This window comes from Odocoileus virginianus, chromosome 27 (assembly GCF_023699985.2).
Source record: "Odocoileus virginianus isolate 20LAN1187 ecotype Illinois chromosome 27, Ovbor_1.2, whole genome shotgun sequence".
In the NCBI taxonomy this organism is placed as follows: domain Eukaryota; kingdom Metazoa; phylum Chordata; class Mammalia; order Artiodactyla; family Cervidae; genus Odocoileus; species Odocoileus virginianus.
Genome location: NC_069700.1, coordinates 27,181,017 through 27,200,703, shown reverse-complemented (window position 1 = coordinate 27,200,703; position 19,687 = coordinate 27,181,017). Strand labels below are relative to the sequence as shown.

At 40.9% G+C, this 19,687-nt stretch overlaps 1 protein-coding gene and 1 non-coding gene across 2 annotated transcripts; one reads left to right on the top strand and one right to left on the bottom strand.

The window, feature by feature from the left end:
- The first annotated feature begins 736 nt into the window (after window positions 1-736).
- Window positions 737-6,246, top strand: RPL7L1 (ribosomal protein L7 like 1). Its single transcript, XM_070456911.1, has 8 exons — window positions 737-774; window positions 1,066-1,172; window positions 1,650-1,789; window positions 2,424-2,587; window positions 4,118-4,255; window positions 4,929-5,038; window positions 5,174-5,388; window positions 5,804-6,246. Exons 1-7 carry the CDS (start codon window positions 737-739, stop codon window positions 5,380-5,382), a joined length of 906 nt encoding a protein of 301 aa, XP_070313012.1. The 3' UTR covers window positions 5,383-5,388; window positions 5,804-6,246.
- On the bottom strand, window positions 3,523-3,595 carry TRNAR-CCU (transfer RNA arginine (anticodon CCU)). The gene has a single exon. It is a non-coding gene; the product is annotated as a tRNA-Arg (tRNA).
- Window positions 6,247-19,687: the final 13,441 nt, after the last annotated feature.

Below are 19,687 nucleotides of genomic sequence, written 5' to 3'. Positions count from 1 at the left end.
GGCGGTAAAAGCTGTATGAGGGAAGGTCCTGAGATAGTAGGTTGGAATTTCTAGTTTTCGGCTCAGCACCAGTAACAATTAACACAGTGTTAAAGTTCGCTTAGCGCCAGACTTTGTGCTGAGCTTTAGATGGAGTAGTTCATATAACTCGCCTGAGGCTAGTAATAAGGCAAGATCCATTATGTCTATCTATGGGTAAAAGAAACTCAGGGACAGGGACACAGGGGTCAAAGAATTTCCTCAGAGATCCACTGATGGAGCCAGGCCGACGTAATCACAGCGGCGTTTTTCCACCATCCCAAACGGTTCTTACTCATCTTTACCCACACGAGAGCGCCAAAGCCGTAGCCCCACCCAGCTCTCCCCACTCAGCCACGCAGACGCGTAGCGCAACGAGCGGAAACCGGAGGCCCAGCGCCCACCCTCCACCGGAAGTCAGTGCATTGTGGGAAGCGTCTCGTTTATTTACATCCCGGCCTCCAGCACTAAGCGAGTACACCTGGAATGGATAGGACTAGATTCTGAAGATGACACGGCTCCGAAAAGCTTCCAAGAAGTGCGAAGGAAGCTTTGTGTAACTTTTGGCTGGAATCAAGGCTAGCAAAACCTCAGCGGCTTACTACTACTAAAACGGCCCGGGCCGCCCCGCCCGCCCCCGCCTTGAGCTAGAGTAGACGTCTCTATGGTCAAGTAAACATAGAGATGCCTTTCTCGTCACTGCGGGGTGGAACTGCGCATGAGTAGTAGCTGCCGCGTTGGAAAGATGGAGGAAGAGTAAGTGTTTGGGGAGATGTATTTCTGGCGTGGCTTCTTGAGCATCCGGTGCCATCCACAGTGTTTATTTCTCGCTGGCGGAAAATAGGGGTATTTGTGGACTGAAAGAAGAGACTAGGAAAGGCTTCAGATTACAGAGGGAGGAGTGAGGCGCCGTAGGGGTTGGTGTGGGTGGGCAGAGGGGGCCGCCGCGGAGCTCGGGTCTTCTCAAGGGGGCGAGGATTGACTTTCGGGCAGCGGACTGAGAGCAGGCTGGGTTCTCCCAGCTGTGCTTAAGTGTTACTTCTGTAGCTGGGTCTGCACGCGACCCAACTCCGCGGGGCGGAATCTCATCGCTGATAGTGTCTATAAAGCCGTGGCAGTAGAAGCTCCGTTGACGTATATGAGGACCAGTGGCTGTAGGGTTCGTGACTTATTAAGGCTTTGCTGCTGCTGCTGCTGCTGCTGCTGCTGCTAAGTCACTTCAGTCGTGTCCGACTCTGTGTGATCCTATAGACGGCAGCTCACCAGGCTCCCCCGTCCCTGGGATTCTCCAGGCAAGAACACTGGAGTGGGTTGCCATTTCCTTCTCCAGTGTGTGAAAGTGAAAGTGAAGTCACTCAGTCGTGTCCGACTCTTAGCGACCCCATGGACTGCAGCCTACCAGGCTCCTACCAGGCATCCATGGGATTTTCCAGGCAAGAGTACTGGAGTGGGGTGCTTTTGCCTTCTCCGTATTAAGGCTTTGGGTCCTAGGAAATGTGAGGGGTCCATTTTGAGGGCGAGCGTTAGAAACCACAGATTTCGGACGGGCCACAGCCCTTACGAATTTGAAGATAGTGTTTCCCTAGGCCCGGGATATCTTTTGGAAATCCGGTCCATATTTGTTTCTTAAGTACTGTCGCTGGTCTCCATTTTCTGTATCAGACCAAGAAGAAAGATCCCTTTGGTTCCAGAGAATCTCCTGAAAAAGAGGAAGGCTTATCAGGCCCTCAAAGCCACCCAGGCAAAACAGGCGCTTTTGCAAAGGAAGGAGGTAATGGTGGGGAACCAGGTGGAGGGAATTAGAGTTTATGTTTGAGTTGTATCCGGTACGTGTTGAAGTCGACTTGGTACCGATGGCCTCTTCCCCCATCGGTTGGGTTATGGAAGGTATAATGTACCAATTTTGTACAATTTTTGCTATTTGCTACATGATTTTGGAGAAATACATTTTGGAGGCAGTTTATGATGCCTAACACAGTGTTAGGGTCCCTAAACACTTGATGGTAAACATTGACAGCGTGTAAATTGCTTTTTTTTGTTTATCAGGGACTTTTCCCAATAGTTCCCAAGTTTTCTCCACTTCTTTTTTGTCGATCTTGTTTTTTCATTATATAAGAATAGAGGGAGCGTCCGTAGCATTCCAGTGGCTAAGAATCCTCCCTTCTATTGCAGGGGGCACGGGTTCAATCCCTGGTCAGGGAACTAAGATCCTGCATGCTGAGATGTAGTCAGAAAATAAGTTAAAATTTTAAAAAAAAAAAAAACGGAGGATGTTTGTTTGTGCCCCTTTCCAGAGCATAGGGGCAATAAGCTCTATGAATAGTGACTAGTGAATTACCGTTGTGAAAGAAAAAGATGACTACAGAGGCAAAAAAAATGGTGATGATGGTCTACCTTCTCTGTAGCAGAGGAAAGGAAAACAAGTCAAGTTTAAGCGACTAGAATGGTTTGTACATGATTCCTGGCGGCAGCTTCGGGACAGAGTGCGACTCAGACGGCTAAAAGTGAAACCTCATGCCTTCGAAGTGCCAGACAAACATTCCTTGGCCTTTGTTGTACGCATTGAAAGGTAGGGAACTTGGTGGATTCCATGAGGCTGGGGAAATTATTTGTTCAGCTTTAGAGCCTTTTTAGGGAGATGAGATTTAAGCCCTTAAGGCAAGTTGTGCTAGGAATTCTGAGCTAAGCAAAACAGATTTTGTCTTCAAAATTAGGGAGACTGGAGGACTTCCCCTGAGGTCCAGTGGTTAAGACTTCACCTTCCAATGCAAGGGGTGTGGGTTTGATCAGTGGAACTAAGATTCCACCTCCCTTATACCCAAAAAACCAAAACATACAACAGAAGCAATACTGTAATAAATTCAATAAAGACTTCTACTAAAGTTATCCAGGTTTTGGAAAAAAAAAAAACAGATTTGGGAGATTGGGACTTTCCTTGTGGTCTGGTGGTTAAGACTCTGCTTCCATCGCAGGAGGGTAGGTTTGATCCCTGGTGGGGGAACCAAGAATCCCACATGCCACACGGTGCAGCCAAAAAATACCTAAATATATTGGGGAGACTGCCATTAAGCAAACAGACATGAAAATACACTAATTGCTATGAAGGCAAAGGGCTGGATGTTAGGACACGGGGGCCACAGTGTGATCTGTGGTGGTTTAGGACACTCTGAAGCAGGAAGCTGCGGCCTGCCCACGTGAAAAGGTTGGGGGGCAGCTTTCCAGGCAGAGATGCAGAAAGTTCAAGTGTAGGATCAAGATGGTTTCTTGGGAATTGAACCAGAGTCCAGCAGATAGTGCATAGTCAGTGCTGGGGAGAGCACAGAAAGCTTTTTCACATTCAGCGATAACCTTACACGTTCCTACCTGCACATACAGCATTACCTCTTCCTTTTAGAGCCAGTCATCCAAAGTCAGAAACTTGGGGTTTTTTTTTTATTTGGCTGCAACAGGTCTTAGTTTCAGCACACAGGATCTTCAATCTTCATTGTGGTATGTGAGATCTAGTTCCCTGACCAGGGATTGAACCTGGGCCTCTAGCATCAGGAGCACAGAGTCTTAGCCACTGGACCACCAGGGAAGTCCCAGAAACCTGTGGGTTTTAAGTATGTGTGAGCCTCCTATCCTTGCCCTTGCCCATAATCTCTTCTCTTTTTTTTACCTTTTATTTGTATTTTTAAAATTAGAGTGTAGTTGGCTTTCATTGCCCATAGTCTCTTTCCTGGACCATCACATCAGCTTTCTAGCTAAACCTCCCAGACTTTGGTGTCACTTTGTTTCTGTTTTATATGCTGTCTTTGGTGATTGTCAAAATGGTCTCCTTTACTTAAAATCTTCCCTAGCTTTTAATACCCACAGACACAAGTTCATTGTCCTTAGCTTGACACATACAACTCTCCCCGTACAAGTCCAGGGGCATTTCTGTTCCTGTAGCACCTCAGGCAGTGCCCACATAGCATGGTAAATGGCCTGTTTACACAGCTGTTGCCCACTCAGCTGAACTCTGTAAGTCACGCTCTGTGCCCTGCCCTCTGGGTGCCCATTAGTGGCACACACTTCGTGGTGCTTGCTGGGCAGAGCCTGACTTTGCTGTTTATTTTAGGATTAATGGGGTGAGTTCGGTGGTGCAAAGGACCATTGCCAGACTTCGCCTGAGTAAGATTTTCAGTGGTGTCTTTGTGAAAGTGACCCCTGAAACCATAAAGACGCTTCGTATTGTGGAACCTTATGTGACCTGGGGGTGAGTATGGTTTTTTGTGTGAATTCACATTACATTATACTGGAGAACGTTGGGACGCACAGGGTACTGTTCTCCAGCACTTACGTTGCTGGTCAGGGGAATGTTGTGCCGCGACCACAGTCATCAGGGATCAACTGCTGGCCTTAAGAATCTTGGAACATGGAGCAGGTAGAGCAGGGGTTCCTGGTACAGCTCATAACGGTTTGAACAGGGCTGTGGTAGGGCTTGGTCAGCTGTAGGTTAAGGCTGAGTAAGATAAGAGATTAACTCTTGGAATCTTGAAGCAGAGCTAGGGTAGTATTCCTTCAAACATCAAAACCCGAAAAAAGACTTGGATTTCATTTCAGACTTTTTCAAAGTCTTGAATAGGGGTCACATAAGGCCAGAGTCCTAGATGATAAGCCAAGACTTTATTTTTGCTGGGAAATAAACATCTTTACCTGGTGAGCATTTGTATCTGTAAATTTCTAATTACATAGTCGGGTCTGTGTGGGTTTTTTTCACCTCCTTTGGGTGTATGCTTCCCAAGTGTCCCAGCCGCAGTGTGTTGGGGACAGTCCTGGGGAAGGGGTTGGGAGACTCCTTAGCAGGCTACAGGGCTGCGCTGCCAGCATACTGCAGCCTGCTAGGGGCGGGGTGGCTCTGTGATTGAGCTTCATTCTGCCTCTCGTAGATTTCCAAATCTGAAGTCTGTTCGGGAACTTATCTTGAAACGTGGACAAGCAAAGGTCAAGAACAAGGTCATCCCTCTGACAGACAACACAGTTATTGAGGAGCACCTGGGTGAGTGAGCGTCTGAGGAGTCAGCAGAAAGGGTCCCCAGAATTGGCCAGAGTGCTGAGCTCTGGCATATCAGAGCCTTGCGTTATGTGCTGGGCAAGTGCTAAATACAGGAATCTGAATCTTAACGTTTCTTAGGGAAGTTTGATGTCATTTGCTTGGAAGATCTCATTCACGAAATTGCCTTCCCGGGGAAGAACTTCCAGGCAATCTCAAGGTTCCTGCGCCCTTTCCAACTCTCAGTGGCCCGTCACGCGACGAAGAACAGAGTGGGCTTCCTTAAGGAAGTGGGCTCGCCGGGCTATCGAGGTGAACACATCAATCAGCTCATCCGGCAACTGAACTAAACCCAGGTAGGTGGGGCTGAAACTGCCCCTTGGTGGGCCCTCGGTGGGCCAGGCCTTGCCCCCTAAAAGATCCCCTTGCATTTACACGTGTATGAGAATAACTTTGGGTGGGAGGTGGCTGGTACTCACAGATTAAATGGATGGAGATACTTGAAACAGTGAATGCCTGGTTAGGACATGGGGCTGTGTGAGTTACAGGATAGAAAACACTCGAGTGACGAGAAGGCCTTCTGTGTTGCTGTGTTCGTTTAGCTGGAGATGGAGAGAATAAAAACTGATTTCAAAAAGGATATGAAGGTGTAAACCATCACCTCTGTTGAAGAAATCTTAATCCTTCAAAACTGATTTTTATTGTTGTGGTTAACACTTGGGTTAGGGTTACAGTACATTTGTATTAATGAAGTGGTTTTTTCTTCCTCAGCGTACCTGAAAACAGTGCACTGGAAGCATGTGTTTTTGTTTTATGGAATTGTCACTCAGTATCTTCAAGGAAGATTGTTTTCTGCTAGAATATATCTTCAGAAACTGGAGGAAAGGGTCAGAGGAAACATGGTGATGTTCACAGCAGGCACTGCATCCCACCTCAGTTCCAAGGAAAAGTTCCTGTGTGTTTTCTGTGATGACCACCATCCACCTCTGAAACCAGCAAAGGACTGATGCCATGAAGGAGGAAGTCCTCTTTTATCAGGTCTATCCTGGGCTTTACTCTTGGTGAATGGACACTTAGCTATGAATACAAGACAGCAGTGGACCAAGCCCAGGAGCATGTTGAACCTGGGGTTTCCTGGGACCTTGTTTTTGGAAGAACTTGAAGTTAGAATTAAATTAAATTAGAACTTGAAATTAAAATTGAAAGCACACAAATATAGTACTTGGTTGTCTATCCCGTGAGTTCATGTTCTAACTTCAGCAAGAGCTTGGCAAGCTCTCAGGCTGGCTCTAGGTATATCCAGTGCCTTCTTATCATTGCAGCTGGCTTAGTGCTTTTCTCTAGCTCAGGATTTTAACCTACTCTTGGATCTGTGAGAAGGGCCCTTTGCCAGAAAAACATACACTCCAGTTTTTTCTTTGAAGTTTAGGGTATTTGTAGCTCCTTCTCAGGGATCCTGGTACCTTATGGGAAGAAGTCCTGCACCATCAGGATTGGTCACACAGGCTCTGATCTTGCAGCCACCCCTGGTTCTGTGCCCTGTGGGAAGACCAAAGCTTACCAAGGGGTTTTCTTCCCTTTCAAGCCAAGTGGATGTTCCCTACATCCACTACAGAATGCTGAGCCCCTGTGCCATGAATCAGTCGATCTAAAAAGTGGAAAACTTTATTCAAGTGAAATTTAAGAATCATAACTCAGAGCATCTCAGAAAGCTCTAAGAACTGTTTTGCCTATTAGAAGTGAAAACACAGTTACATAAGCTTTGAAGGCTTGTCTTAGGAGAATATTGCTCTTTATGGTTGAGTGGAAATTTCTGCCAATGAGGAAAGTTTGATCAGTGCATAATGCAGCTAGATAGACAATGCACAGTGGCAGGAGAGAGAAGGCCAAAGGGAAGATTTCTTGTTTTGGAGATTTCCTTAGTCCAGTGGCTAAAACTCCGTGCTTTCAATGCAGGGGGCCAGGGTTTAATCCCTAGTCAGGGAGCTAGATCCCAAATGTCTTAAGTTTGCTCGCATGCTGCAAAGATGGAAGATCCCATGTAGAAGACCTGGCTCAGCCAAATAAAACACTTAAAAGTCTTGCCATAAGGTATGTACTTCACAGTTTCCCCCTGTCAATCTTTAATCTTTTGACAGTGTTAGGTGATGAAGTGTTTGGTCCCTCAAAGCAAGGGTGGCTGCTTGCCTGCTTCAGTGCCATCGGGTCCCTTGATGCTAAGTCCTGATAGCCCGGTTCTCTCTTCGGAGGGTTATGCTGGCAAGAGTGTTCGTCAGGGACTGACAGCCAATTCTAGATTGTCCAATAAGGGACTTGAGCTAAATTTCCTTGCATGTACATTGTGTATGTCCATTATTTTATAGAAAACTATAGATGTGGTCTAGTTTCAAGTCATTCAAACATCTGAACTTCAAAGCAGAAATTTGCCTCTTCATGGGTCTTAAGATGAGGGAACAAATAACCATGGCCACATGGTCCTATCACTGGAAGACAGAAACCAGTGTGCCTGCGCTGAAGGCAGACATAACGGCAGGGACTATTTCCCGGGCTGCCTGTGAGTATCCTTGAGCCCGGGGGAAACTTCATTGTGCATCCCCCTAACCATCCTGGGGAGAGCTAAGGTCATAAACTTGTACCAAAACTTTACTGGGTCCTAGTAGGAACTACCAGCCACTAATACAAGGGATTATATATTGCAGAAAGAATCCACCTGCCAATGCAGGAGACAGGGATTCAATCCCTGGCCTGGGAAGATCCCACGTGCCATGGAGCAACTGAGCCTGTGTGCCACAACCATTAGGGCTTCCCTGGTGGCTCAGCGGTAAAGAATCCCTGCCAGTGCATCCCCCCCGGAGAAGAGAATGGCAACCCACTCCAGTATTCTTGCTTGAAAAATCCCCTGGACAGAGGAGCCTGGCGAGCTGCAGTCCACGTGGTCGCAGAGTTGGACACAACCTAGTGACTACACAGCAACAACATGGCAGAAGAGGCGTTGTTAACTGGCTGGTTAAGGGTCTCCGATACTGGCAGTGTAACTGTGCACAGTGCTGGACTGTCTTAAAATAATTGGTTTTTGAAACTTGCATGTGTTTGAGCCCAAGAAAAACATTTGGTTCCTAAGCAAAACCAAGAGCAATTGTCAAAATAGTACACAAGTCTGGTCCAGAATCTTGGGTCATCTGTCTTAGTTCGGATGTCTTATGGTCTGGTAGTGCTGGTCTTAGTTAAAGTCAGGTGTCAAAAACAGGAGTTTCAGTTCATTCAGGAGAGGTCTTCTATCATGGCTTTAAGGAATCCTTTATCCCCATGTCTTTTCCAGTATGAATAATGTCCTGGTTGCACATGATGGTGAATCCAATCTCATCCAAGGTTGGATTACTGTTGTAAAGCAACTATATCCCAAATAAACATGCACACAAACACACACAAAAAAACCCAAAGTTAGATTACTGTGATAGACTTCAAAAACTGTCCTTTTAATAACTAAACTTACAAGGAGCTATCTGGGAAGTGAGTCTTAGTAAATACTTCAATTAACAAAACTAGAATGTTCACTGAAACAATCTTTTTCTAAAATTACCCTCATTTCTACCAAATAAGTGGTTAACTGACCATATAGTTAGCTATACATGACAAAAACTTTAAAAGTCAAGGTTAAAGACTGATTACATTGCAATTGAAAAGCAACTTGATTACTGACTGCTGTGACATACACTAAATCTATGACTGATACCACCAGGTCATACCAGAATTTTAGGAGTTCCTTATAATTTCTAGTGTATATCTATTAAAAATGTTTACCCATATGACAACCTAAGAAGTTTTATCACCACTTGTTTAACAATGCTTCTCATTTAACATACCAAATAAGTCTAATTAGTTTAATATTCCTCTTTCTGAGATGGGGAGAAAACAAGTATTTTGAGGTGATCCAGGGACAATTTAGAAAAACCTCAAAGTTAGCTAGAGAGGTCAAACAAACTTCACTTAGAATTTGATGCTTGGAAAGGTTGTCAAAAATATCAAAAAGTTTTAAAACACTTGGTCAAATAGAATCACAGGTCACTGTGAAACAATTCCCATTCACTTAACCAAAGTGACAAAGATCTCAAGGGCAAATTCAGGTCACTCAAACTCATAATCTAGTAACAAAAGCAGTTCAATATTTTAAGAAAAATTTGTCCTCTTAGAAGGCCAAATTCAGGTTTTGTACCACTTTAAAACTTTTTCTTGAGTTCAGTCTTAGCCAGTCTTGACCTTGCACAAAACTCTCAGTGTCCTTTTCCAGAAACTTCCACAACTTTCTCTACCTATAAAGAAACAACCAGCTCTAGGACACCACCGTTTTTTCCCCTTTAACAAAATGCATTTTCATTCCTTATACTTTTCTTTGTTGAAAACACACATCCTACCTTCCTTGCATCCTGAAATGTCTCCCTTATAATTCTTAACCTTAAAACCTTAAATCTCGGGATTTCCCTGGTTGTCCAGTGGTTAAGACTCTGAGCTTCCACTGCAGGGGGCACAGGTTTGATTATTAGTCAAAGAACTAAGATCCACCTGACATGCATAGTATGGCCACCAAAAAAAAAAAAAATCTCTAGTGAAAACCAAGAAGCAAGTAATTGTAAACTGCTGTGAAATTGGTATTTCCTGATTGACAAACTAATGTGTTAATTTTCCTCTCTTAAGAACTTAGACCTCCCCAACAGTTAATGTTCTGGGATTTCATCCTATTTGAAATGACCTGGATAGCAAATGAATTCTCATAATTTAATTTGGTTTAATTTCTAGTTACCAAGATCTGGAGATATTATTACTATTATTATTATTTTTGCCCCACCACACAGTTTGCTGGAGCTTAGTGAAAGCACCAAGTCCTAACCACTGGACCATCCAGAAATTCCCTGGTTTGAGTTCTTTCAGGTGGCTTAGTTTCTCTCAATGACACCATCATGAGTGCTTGAAGCACCAGGCAATCAGCCTCTGTCATGCCCCCAGATAAGCAGTACTTACTTAATGATCATGATGGGGCTGCCTTATGGGACTGCTACAGGTCATGAAAACTGATCCTTCGACACTTCCAGGAGATCTTCTGTCATCTAAGAGTATCTTGTAATTCGAAGGAGCAAAATGTCCCTTTATTCTTTGGAGATGAAAAATTCAGCCTCTGATTTCACTAGTAAAATTTTGTTCAGACCATATATCAACTCATTTTTTTTTTTTTTCAATTTAAGCCAAATTTGACAAAACCCAAGCACACATTTCCCTGGTCCTCTTGCCCAGACCCCCTAGGTGCCTAGGAAATGCACCAGTGCCCCCAAAGACAGCAAGTCTTAAAACCAGCTGAAATAAAAATTTTAGGATCAACACCCAAACAATGAGATCTGAGTATCAGGAGAACTTATCAAGAACCGAGGAGTGTTGAGAAGCTTGTGGGGCTCAATGGGCCCATGCCAGTAGCAAGCGCTGGTTCTGAGTAGACCCCAGGTAGCCTCTGGCAGAAACCTCTGACAGCCTGTCGACTATACCAAGCATATATTAATGAAATGAAAAATAAGTCTAAGAGAGAAACTTAAGCTTTTATTTGAGCCAAGTTTGAGAATTATAATCCAGGAAGAACATCACAGAAAGCTCTGAGAACTATTATGTGCATAAGAAGTCAAGCTATGTAAGTTTTTTGAGACACAGGGCTGTACATTAAATGACATATTGTTGACAATTTACATAATCCAGATCTGAGCACCAAATGACCTCTTATCAAGAAGGAATATTACCTTTAAGGAGTTGTTTTAGGAGAATGTTGCTCTTTACTGTTGAGTGGCAGTTCTGACAGATGGGAAAGGTTTTCGACCGATAGGGAAGGTTTCGATTGATGCAAAATGCAAATACACAATGCACAGTAGAGGGAGAGAGGAGGCGAAAGGGCAGAGATTTTTTGTTAAAATTTTTCTTCTCTTGCCATAAAATATGAATTTTATTTCACAGTTAATTGGCTCAGGAATTAACCTTTCAGGAATAAATGTTAATCTTATACTATAAAGCACTGTGAAGTCAGATTTATTTAAAATAATGTATCAAAGTCATGAGAAATGAGCAGTTGTGAGTGTGGAAGCCCAAGGCTTATATCCCAGATCTTATACTAAATACGAGAATGTTCCTACTCTTGCCTGTAAAATGGAACTAATATAGTCTTGCCCATCTGCCTCTCATAGTTGAGTATTATTATAAAGGGAGTTTTAAAAATTATGCTCCTCTGTATTGTATACCATAATATATACCACTCCTTGAACAAATTGTGGGACTATCCTTATTTCTGAGAAAAGTTAGTCCTTTTAATTAATGTGTGCTAATATAGGTTCATGAGTCATGAACCAGATATGTTCTAGGTGTAGGTAGAACAAAAAAACCTAGTTTCAGGAAGCAAGAGTAGGTACAGTGAGCCAAGTAGCTGATTTAAACAGACTGACATTAAAAGGTAGTTAAAGCTTTTCCTCAGCTCTAGACCCTCTAGCCCCTTTGCCTGACCCAGCTGGTTCTCAGAGCTTAGGGTTCTAGGGTTTGTTGTTGACTGGCTCTTTTTATGCTTTGAGATTTCATTCGTTGTCATTCTAGGGCCAAGTTTTCTCATCAGAACTTTTTTTTTAACACTGCCTATCTGGAGAATGGTTATCTGAAATCAAAATGCCACTTGGATCCCAAATTCACTTCCACAACCACCATGTATAAACTAAACCAGGAGATAAACACTGACATCTAAACTCCTAAGAAATCATTCCCAGTGGGTCAGAACCATTTAGTGTTTCCTAAGTAGTATTAAAAAATGAAAACATATCTATGCACTGCAAGTAGTAAAGTTATGAGATTTGTTTCAATTTATATAAGGACTGAAACAGAGTCTAAAAAGATAATTTTTTAACTGAGGCTCCCAGTCCAAAGATACAAATGCAAAACCACTGCAGTGATGCTCCCAGGAGGCTTAAGTCCAGCTGATAGGTAGGGGTGAAACCACAAAGGAAGAAGAGCAGAGTGGCCAGTACCCAAGGTCTGAGTCTATGTGGGACATGGTCATTCCCTCCAGATCTCAGAAAAACACACAACTTTAAATTGGAGAATTATGTTTTATTTGGTGAATGGTCTGAGCAATCAAGCCTGGGAAGCAGCCTCTCAGACAGCTCCGAGAGACTGCTCCAAAGAGGAAGGAGCCAGAATATTTAGGAGTTTTGCAATAAAAATCAGGTAGTCAGAACATCAAAAGATTACTGTTAAAGAAAATCCAAACATCTCAATTTACAAGTTTAATACTTTTCTATGTATGGGAAGATGCAAGAGTTTGGGCTTACTGAAACCATTCCTTTGATATGCACCTTAGCTATCCAGGACCAGCATCCTATTCTTTTCCATCCTGAGTTCCCTCAGGGTGCACCCAGGTGGGGCCTGGCAGCAGGCAGCCCACCTGTCTCTACTGAGTTCCCTAAGGGCTCACCATCAGGGGCAGCTGTAGCAGCTGATGGTTTGATGGCCACAGCCCCTTTTGTTTGTTGATATGGCAGGCAACATTTTTCATCCACAGTGCTTCCCCTTAGTAATAAAATTCGACCAACATTTGGGAGACATTTCATGACCAACATGGTCCCATGGTGCTAGGAAGGCTCATTCCTAGATCAGGCCAAGATTAGGTTGATAAGCTATTCAATGTGTTGAGAAGTTTTCTTGGAGCAGGCCCTGTTGACAATCTAAAATTCTCTGGATCCCTTGTCTTACTAGTCTATTATGATTGAAGAAAGGTTTTTCATTGTTGCTTCTTCCCATATCTAGAATCACACTATTACGACCACTGATCTATTTCCTTGAGATGCTTAACCATCATTAATTTTGTTAGAGACCTGGTTACACATTGAGTAATGCAAGGGACCATCTTATAAACTAGCTGAGATAAGTAATAGAGGTAGTAGCATTAATAAGATCATAGTACAACAGAGAGAGACACAAACCATAAACAATCTGAAAACAACAAATTAAAACAATGATTAGTACGAAAGTGAACATGTTAGTCACTCAGTCATGTCTGACTTATTGTGATGCATGAAATGTTGTCCACCAGCCTCCTTTGTCCATGGAACTGTCCAGGCAAGAATACTGGAGTGGGTAGCCATTCCTTTCTCCAGGGGATCTTCCTGACCCAGAGATTGAACCCAGGTCTCCTGTGTTGCAAGCAGATCCTTTACCATCTGAGCCACCAGGGAAGCCTATAACTACTTGTAATTTGGTTTTAATAAGCCATCAAGTCCACAGGAGACCTAGCTGGATAAGCCAAATTCTGAGAGCATTAGGTAGAGAGAAAAAGATAAATGTTTCATCTTTATAAAGGTATATACTTTATCAACATCAGAGGAAAGGTTTTTCTGGAAAATAAAGATTTAAAGCCAGTGTTTTGCAGAAAAAGTCATAAAATTATAAATAATGTTTATTTACCAGTTCGTTCAGTCCTATGTAATCAATTTCTGACGATCTGGATGAAATACTCAGGTTTTCCATTAGAGTTTTATAATTTCTTACCCAGTTCAGTGGTATGATCTAAAAGTTATCAGAATTTACATTTGTCAAAATTCCTTTTTATGAATTTTTTAAAAGATTTTCCTTTTTTAGAAGCATAAGAGTAAAACTATGACTGTCAACAAATGATAACTTAAACGGCATGGTTAAAGATCTGATTGCAATGCAACTGGCAAGAAACTTGGATATTTCTGTGACATATAATATTTTAAGATAATAACTAGAATTATGACTAATAACATTATACCAAAGCATATCAGAATTTTAGAAAATTCATATAAAACTTGGAATATAACATTTATCCATATAATATAACCTTGGGTTCATCTCCGATCATTTGACAATGTTTCTTAAGTAGTGGAACGTATCAAATAAGCCTAATTAGCCTAGTAGGCTAATTAAGATGCCTTATGGTTCATCTGAAACATCCCAGACTTAACCAGAGGAAAATGAACCTTAAAGTTTGATATTTGGGAAATGTGTCAAAAATATTAACACTTGGTCAAATAGGATCACAGGCTTCCCTGGTGGCTCAGATAGTAAAGAATCTGCCTGTCAATGCAGGAGACCCAGGTTCAATCCCTTGATTAGGAATCCCCTGGAGAAGAGAATGTCTACCCCTCCAATATTCTGGCTTGGAGAATCCCATGGACAGAGGAGCCTGGAGGGCTACAGTCCACGGGGTTACAAAGAATCAGACACGACTGAGCAACTAGCCATTTCAAATAGGATCATAGGTCACTGTAAAATAATACTCGCTTAACCAAAGTGACAAAAAATTTTTTAAAAAAGCAACAAAAAACGGAACACTCAAAAAAACTTCACACAATCAGTTACGAAAAGCAGTACATCAAGAAAACTTCATTCTCTTAACAGACAAAATCAAATCCAAGCTTGCACCAGCCTACTTTTAATAACATTATACATTTACCTAATTTATCTAATCTGAGCCTGCCCATGTACAAAACTTTTTCATGGCTGCTTTTTTTTTAAACAAATCTTCTACAACTTTTTGTATTTGTATTAATTTGTCCATTTTTTAATCCAAAAATAACCAGCTGTAGAGAATCATTCTTTCCCCTTAATAAAATGTATTTCCATTCCTTATACCTTCTTTTGCTAAAAACACACATCCTACTTCCCTTGCATACTGAAATAGTTCCCTTATTATCTTTAGTAGTTCTAATTACATACTACAACTTTAACCATTATAAATCTTAATCTCAGGATTTCCCTGGTGGTCCAGTGGCTAAGACTGCACTCACCAGAGTTTGATCCCTGGTCAGGGAACTAGATCCCACATGCCCCAACGAAGACCTGGGGCATCCAAATAAATAATAAATAAATTTGTTTTTTAAAAAACCCTTAATCACTAGCAAAAACCAACAAGCAGCAAGTAATTATAAATTGTCACATTAGCCTTCCCTGATTGGAATATTCCAAAACCTTTAGAAACATATACCATGATTTCTTTCCTCAATGTGGTACAAGATATGTTTCTAATAAACCCTTAGTTTTCTTCTCCTAAGAAGAAAAGTGGTAGACATGTTTAGCAGTTAATGTATCACCATTTTCTTATTTGAAATAATGTGGAAGTTCAATACATTCTCCTCAGTTAACTTAGCAAAACTCAAGTTACCAAAACTCTGGAGAAACTTTTAGATAGACATAGCCAAGATATAATTACTTCTAAAAGAGTTCACCTGAAACTCTCATCATAGTTACCTTTATTTTGCAACTTATAAAAAATACTGCCATACCAAGTAAATGTGTTGTTGACAAACCATTAACAGAAACATCAATCTATTGACCTTTAGTAAACCTAGGTACAATAAAGTAAGACATGTCTATATTGATTAAGCCAGCAAGCTTAAGCTACTTTTAATATAAGATTTTATACTATATATAAAATAGATAACCAAAAAGGACCTACTGTATAGCACAGAGAACTATACTCAATATTTTCTTTTCCCTTGTCAGAAAAGAGTCTGAGAAAGAAAAAATATATATATCTATTTGTATGTGTATGTATACGTATATAAACTGAACCACTGTGCTGCACTAACACCTGAAACTAACACATTATAAGTAATGATATGTCAATAAAACATTTTTTAATGAGACATTAATATTGAATAGTTCTTAGATCATGTAAACCTGAAATTCATTCTGGCCAGTTTCTTTCATATTTAGAAATATTTAGTTTATAACATCTCACTTTTAAGTCAATTATATAGAGCTCTTTTGAAAATTTAATTTTTTTTCATATGTACATTTGCTTTATTAAAATTGTGGCACTTAATATAATAGCAGAAATCATCACATGGCTCACATCCAGAAGCAATACAACAGTGGAGGTGCAAACATTCCTTATTACCAGTACAAGTAAAAAAGTGGTAATATGTCCCATAAGCCCTTAATTGCATAAAATATTATACTGCACATCATTTACAGCCAGCACACTTAAATAAACTAATGATCATCTTTTATATTCTGCAAGGGATATAACGTTCATAGGACATTCAAACATGATAAAAATTAAACATCAGTTCTGAATTATTCATGGGGAAGACACAAGCTGATAATTCCTCTTTTATAACCTACTGGATATTGTCACATGATTTTACAATTTTTTAATGTCTTCACAGTGAAATCCAAAGAAAAAAACTCCACTAAGTGCCATGTTGAAGGACAAAAAATGTTGAGTGCAGCACCTTTACACAACGGAAGAGCACATCCTGTCCAACCAAACCATATAATTTTAATATTTCCTAGAGGTAGAGACATCTCATAATAATGTCTCCTACTAACGTACACATGGACACAAACAAACTAGAGATCTCATAGCTTCACTTTAAAACTTAGTTATGAATCAGTTATTACAATATAAGCTTACTAGTTCATAAATAAGTTGGAGTAAATTAAATTTGCTTGCTAAGATGACAAAGGCTTTATTACTTGTGGAAAAGACTTTTAAGATTTGTATTTGATCTTGATAAACCCTTAAGGAGGCTATGAATTAGATTTTGGTGGAGGGTGCCTTTGCAACTGTTTAAGTTTAAAAAGGCCACCTTTTCCTTTTTTCCTCCTTGGTTTCAGGTTCTTTCTGAGTCAGTTAGACTCAGTTTCAGGTTCTTGTGGGTTGTATTCACATTTCTGAGTTATCAAGACTTGTGAGCAAAAACTTAAATTTCCAAGGTGATTAGTCACCTAAATAATATTAAAAGATTTTTGAAAAGATTTATAAATTTCAGAGTTCTGTGTTCTAGAAGTTTAGGGTTTAATTTGTCATGCCTTCAAAAACTTTTCTGGTGGCTCAGAGAATCCGCCTGCAAATACAGAGACATGGGTTCCATCCCTGGATGGGGAAGACCCCCTGGAGAAGGAAACGGCAACCCACTGCCTGGTAAATCCCATGGACAGAAGAGCCTAGTGGGCTATAGCCCATGGGGTTGCAAAGAGTTGGACTTAACTTAGCAATTAAAATAAAATCTTGCAAAAGGCATTCAAGAAAGGCTGTCTTTTTGAGTGCATAGGTTAGGCCCAGAGCAAAATCTCTTATTAGCTCCTGAATATGAATTCTCAGGTTCTTTCTTTATATGGCCTGGGCTCAGATAATCCTCAGATTTCCTTTAGCATGTTTAATATTTCCTGAGGGGTAGATATATATGCCCCTTCTTATAATATCAAGCAAGGGAAGCATTCCCCAGCAAAACATGTCTATTCCACAATATAATTCAGCAAGAGAGATGTAACTATTGAATATAAATCCTATTTGAATAAAACAATTTTTATTAACTTTCATCTCAATTCTATCAACTTTTATACCTTTAACTTTAGTTTTCATTAGGACCCATCAACAAGTTTTGGTCTTACAAGAAATTCTAGAACTCTTTATTTCCCCCAACCATTTTACCTACTTTGTATTTTTATACTGGGGCTCTGGAGTCCCCAGTCAAGCCAAGGGATTCAGGCCCTTTAGTCAATCTTTTAACTTAATTAATTAGCCTGTCACCCCAAATAATTGTTGGTCAGGCACCTCAGTGTATTTTTTTTTCAGCCATTTAAATATATGTTTTAACTGGGGTAAATAGAGTGGATTTGTTTGGTACCCTTTAAAGTTGAAGACCACTAATGGGTCCCTTTGGCCCATCCAACCTTAGGTAGTGTTTTATCAAACCTTTGATTTAATCCTGTTAACGTCTGTTTTATTTATCCCACTTTCAAGTAACCATCTAAAGATTTCTTTATCCATTTGGGACCAGTCACCTTAAAATCTCCACCTTGTTGAGGGGAAGTCTGTAGACTTTCCCTTCAGTTTTTTGTTTTCCTGTTAGTCAAGCTAATTAATTATTCCAATGTTTTTATTATCATCTATAAGACCCACTGAGGGGAAGAAGAGGCCACAAGAAGGCGTCCCAAACCTTGTTTGTTTTAAACTAAGGGAGTTCTTAGGTTAACCATCCTATTTTTTCCCCACTTTCCTTTCTCCTCACAGATACCAATAAAACAGTGTTTATAATGAAAGCTCTCTAAAATTTTACCAATTTAGAGTTTCTCCAATTTAAAAGGTCCATCATCTGGCCATTAATGAGAGGTATCTTAATAGTGACTCAAACCAGTAAGATGCAAGAGGCATTCCCCACAAGAGTGTGTGAAGATGCCACCTAAACAAGACCCAGAAAGTGTATTCCCCAAAAACTGTCTAGGAAAGGAAAGGCCTTTGTGGTACCAGCTGCCACAAAAGTTAAGATGGCAAAAAGCCTTAGAGCAAAACATAGGAGGTATACTCTTTGACATACAATGACATACATCACAGCAAGATCCTCTTTGACTCACCTCCTAGAGTAGTGAAAATAAAAACAAAAGTAAACAAATGCGACTTAAAAAGTTTCTGCACAGCAAAGGAGACAGTAAACAAGATTGAAAGACAACCCTCAGAATGGGAGAAAATAGATGCAAACAAAACAACTAACAAAGGGTCAGTTTCCAAAATATACAAGCAGCTCATGCAGCTCAATACCAGAAAAAAAAAAAAAAAGGGGGGGGCGCAAGACCTAAACAGACATTTCTCCAAAGGACACATAAAGATGGCCAACAAACTCATGAAAAGATGCTCAACATTGCTCATTATTAAGAGAAATGCAAATCAGAGCTACAATGAGGTATCACCCCACACCAGTAAGAATGGCCATCATTAAAAAATCCACAAACAGCAAATGCTGGAGAGGATGTAGAGAAAAGGGAACCCTCTTGTACTGTTGTTGGGAATGAAAATTGACACAGCCACTATGGAGAACAGTACGAAGATTTCTTTAAAACTAGAAATAGAACTACCATTTGACCCAACAACTCCACTACTGGCATATACCCTGAGAAAACCATAATTGAGACACCTATACCCCAATATTTCATGGTAGCACTTTTTACAATAGCTAGGACATGGAAGCAACCGAAAGTCCATCAACACATGAATGGATACAGAAACTGTAGTACATATATGCAATGGAATATTAGTTAGCTATAAAAAAGAACACACTCGAGTCAGTCCTAATGAGGTGGGTGAACCTAGATCATACTATACAGAGTGAAGTAAGTCAGAAGGAGAAAGACAAATACTGTGTGTTAACACATGCATATGGAATCTAGAAAGATGGTACTGAAAACCTATTTACAGGGCAGCAATGGAGCAGCAGACAGAAAGAGCAGACATGTGGACACAGCAGAGGAAGGAGAGGGTGGGATGAATTGAGAGAACAGCATGAAAACATATACAGTACTGTATGGAAAACAGATACCGAGTGGGAACCTCGTGTGTGACACAGAGAGATCAACCCAGCGCTCTGTGACAGCCTAGATGGGTGGGAGAAAGGAGGGAGGCTCCGGAGGGAGGGGACATATGTATACCTGTGGCTGATTCACATTGATGTATTGCAGAAACCAACACAATATTGTAAAGCAGCTATTCCCCAATTTAAAAATACATATATATGCAAAGAGCCCGTCAGAGTTGGTAGTCAGACAAAAGACTGTTCAGAATCCCAGTCTATATGATTGATCTGCCAAGTGTACACCATATGTGCACTTCTGGATGGCAGA

Bases quoted from the DNA above. Each gene is read 5' to 3' on its own strand.
- RPL7L1 (XM_070456911.1), top strand. From the start codon at position 737: ATGAGTAGTAGCTGCCGCGTTGGAAAGATGGAGGAAGA. The intron at 1,173-1,649 runs GTAGGGTTCGTG...TTGTTTCTTAAG, and splicing joins GTATATGAGGACCAGTGGCT to TACTGTCGCTGGTCTCCATT. The intron at 1,790-2,423 runs GTAATGGTGGGG...CCTTCTCTGTAG, and splicing joins CGCTTTTGCAAAGGAAGGAG to CAGAGGAAAGGAAAACAAGT.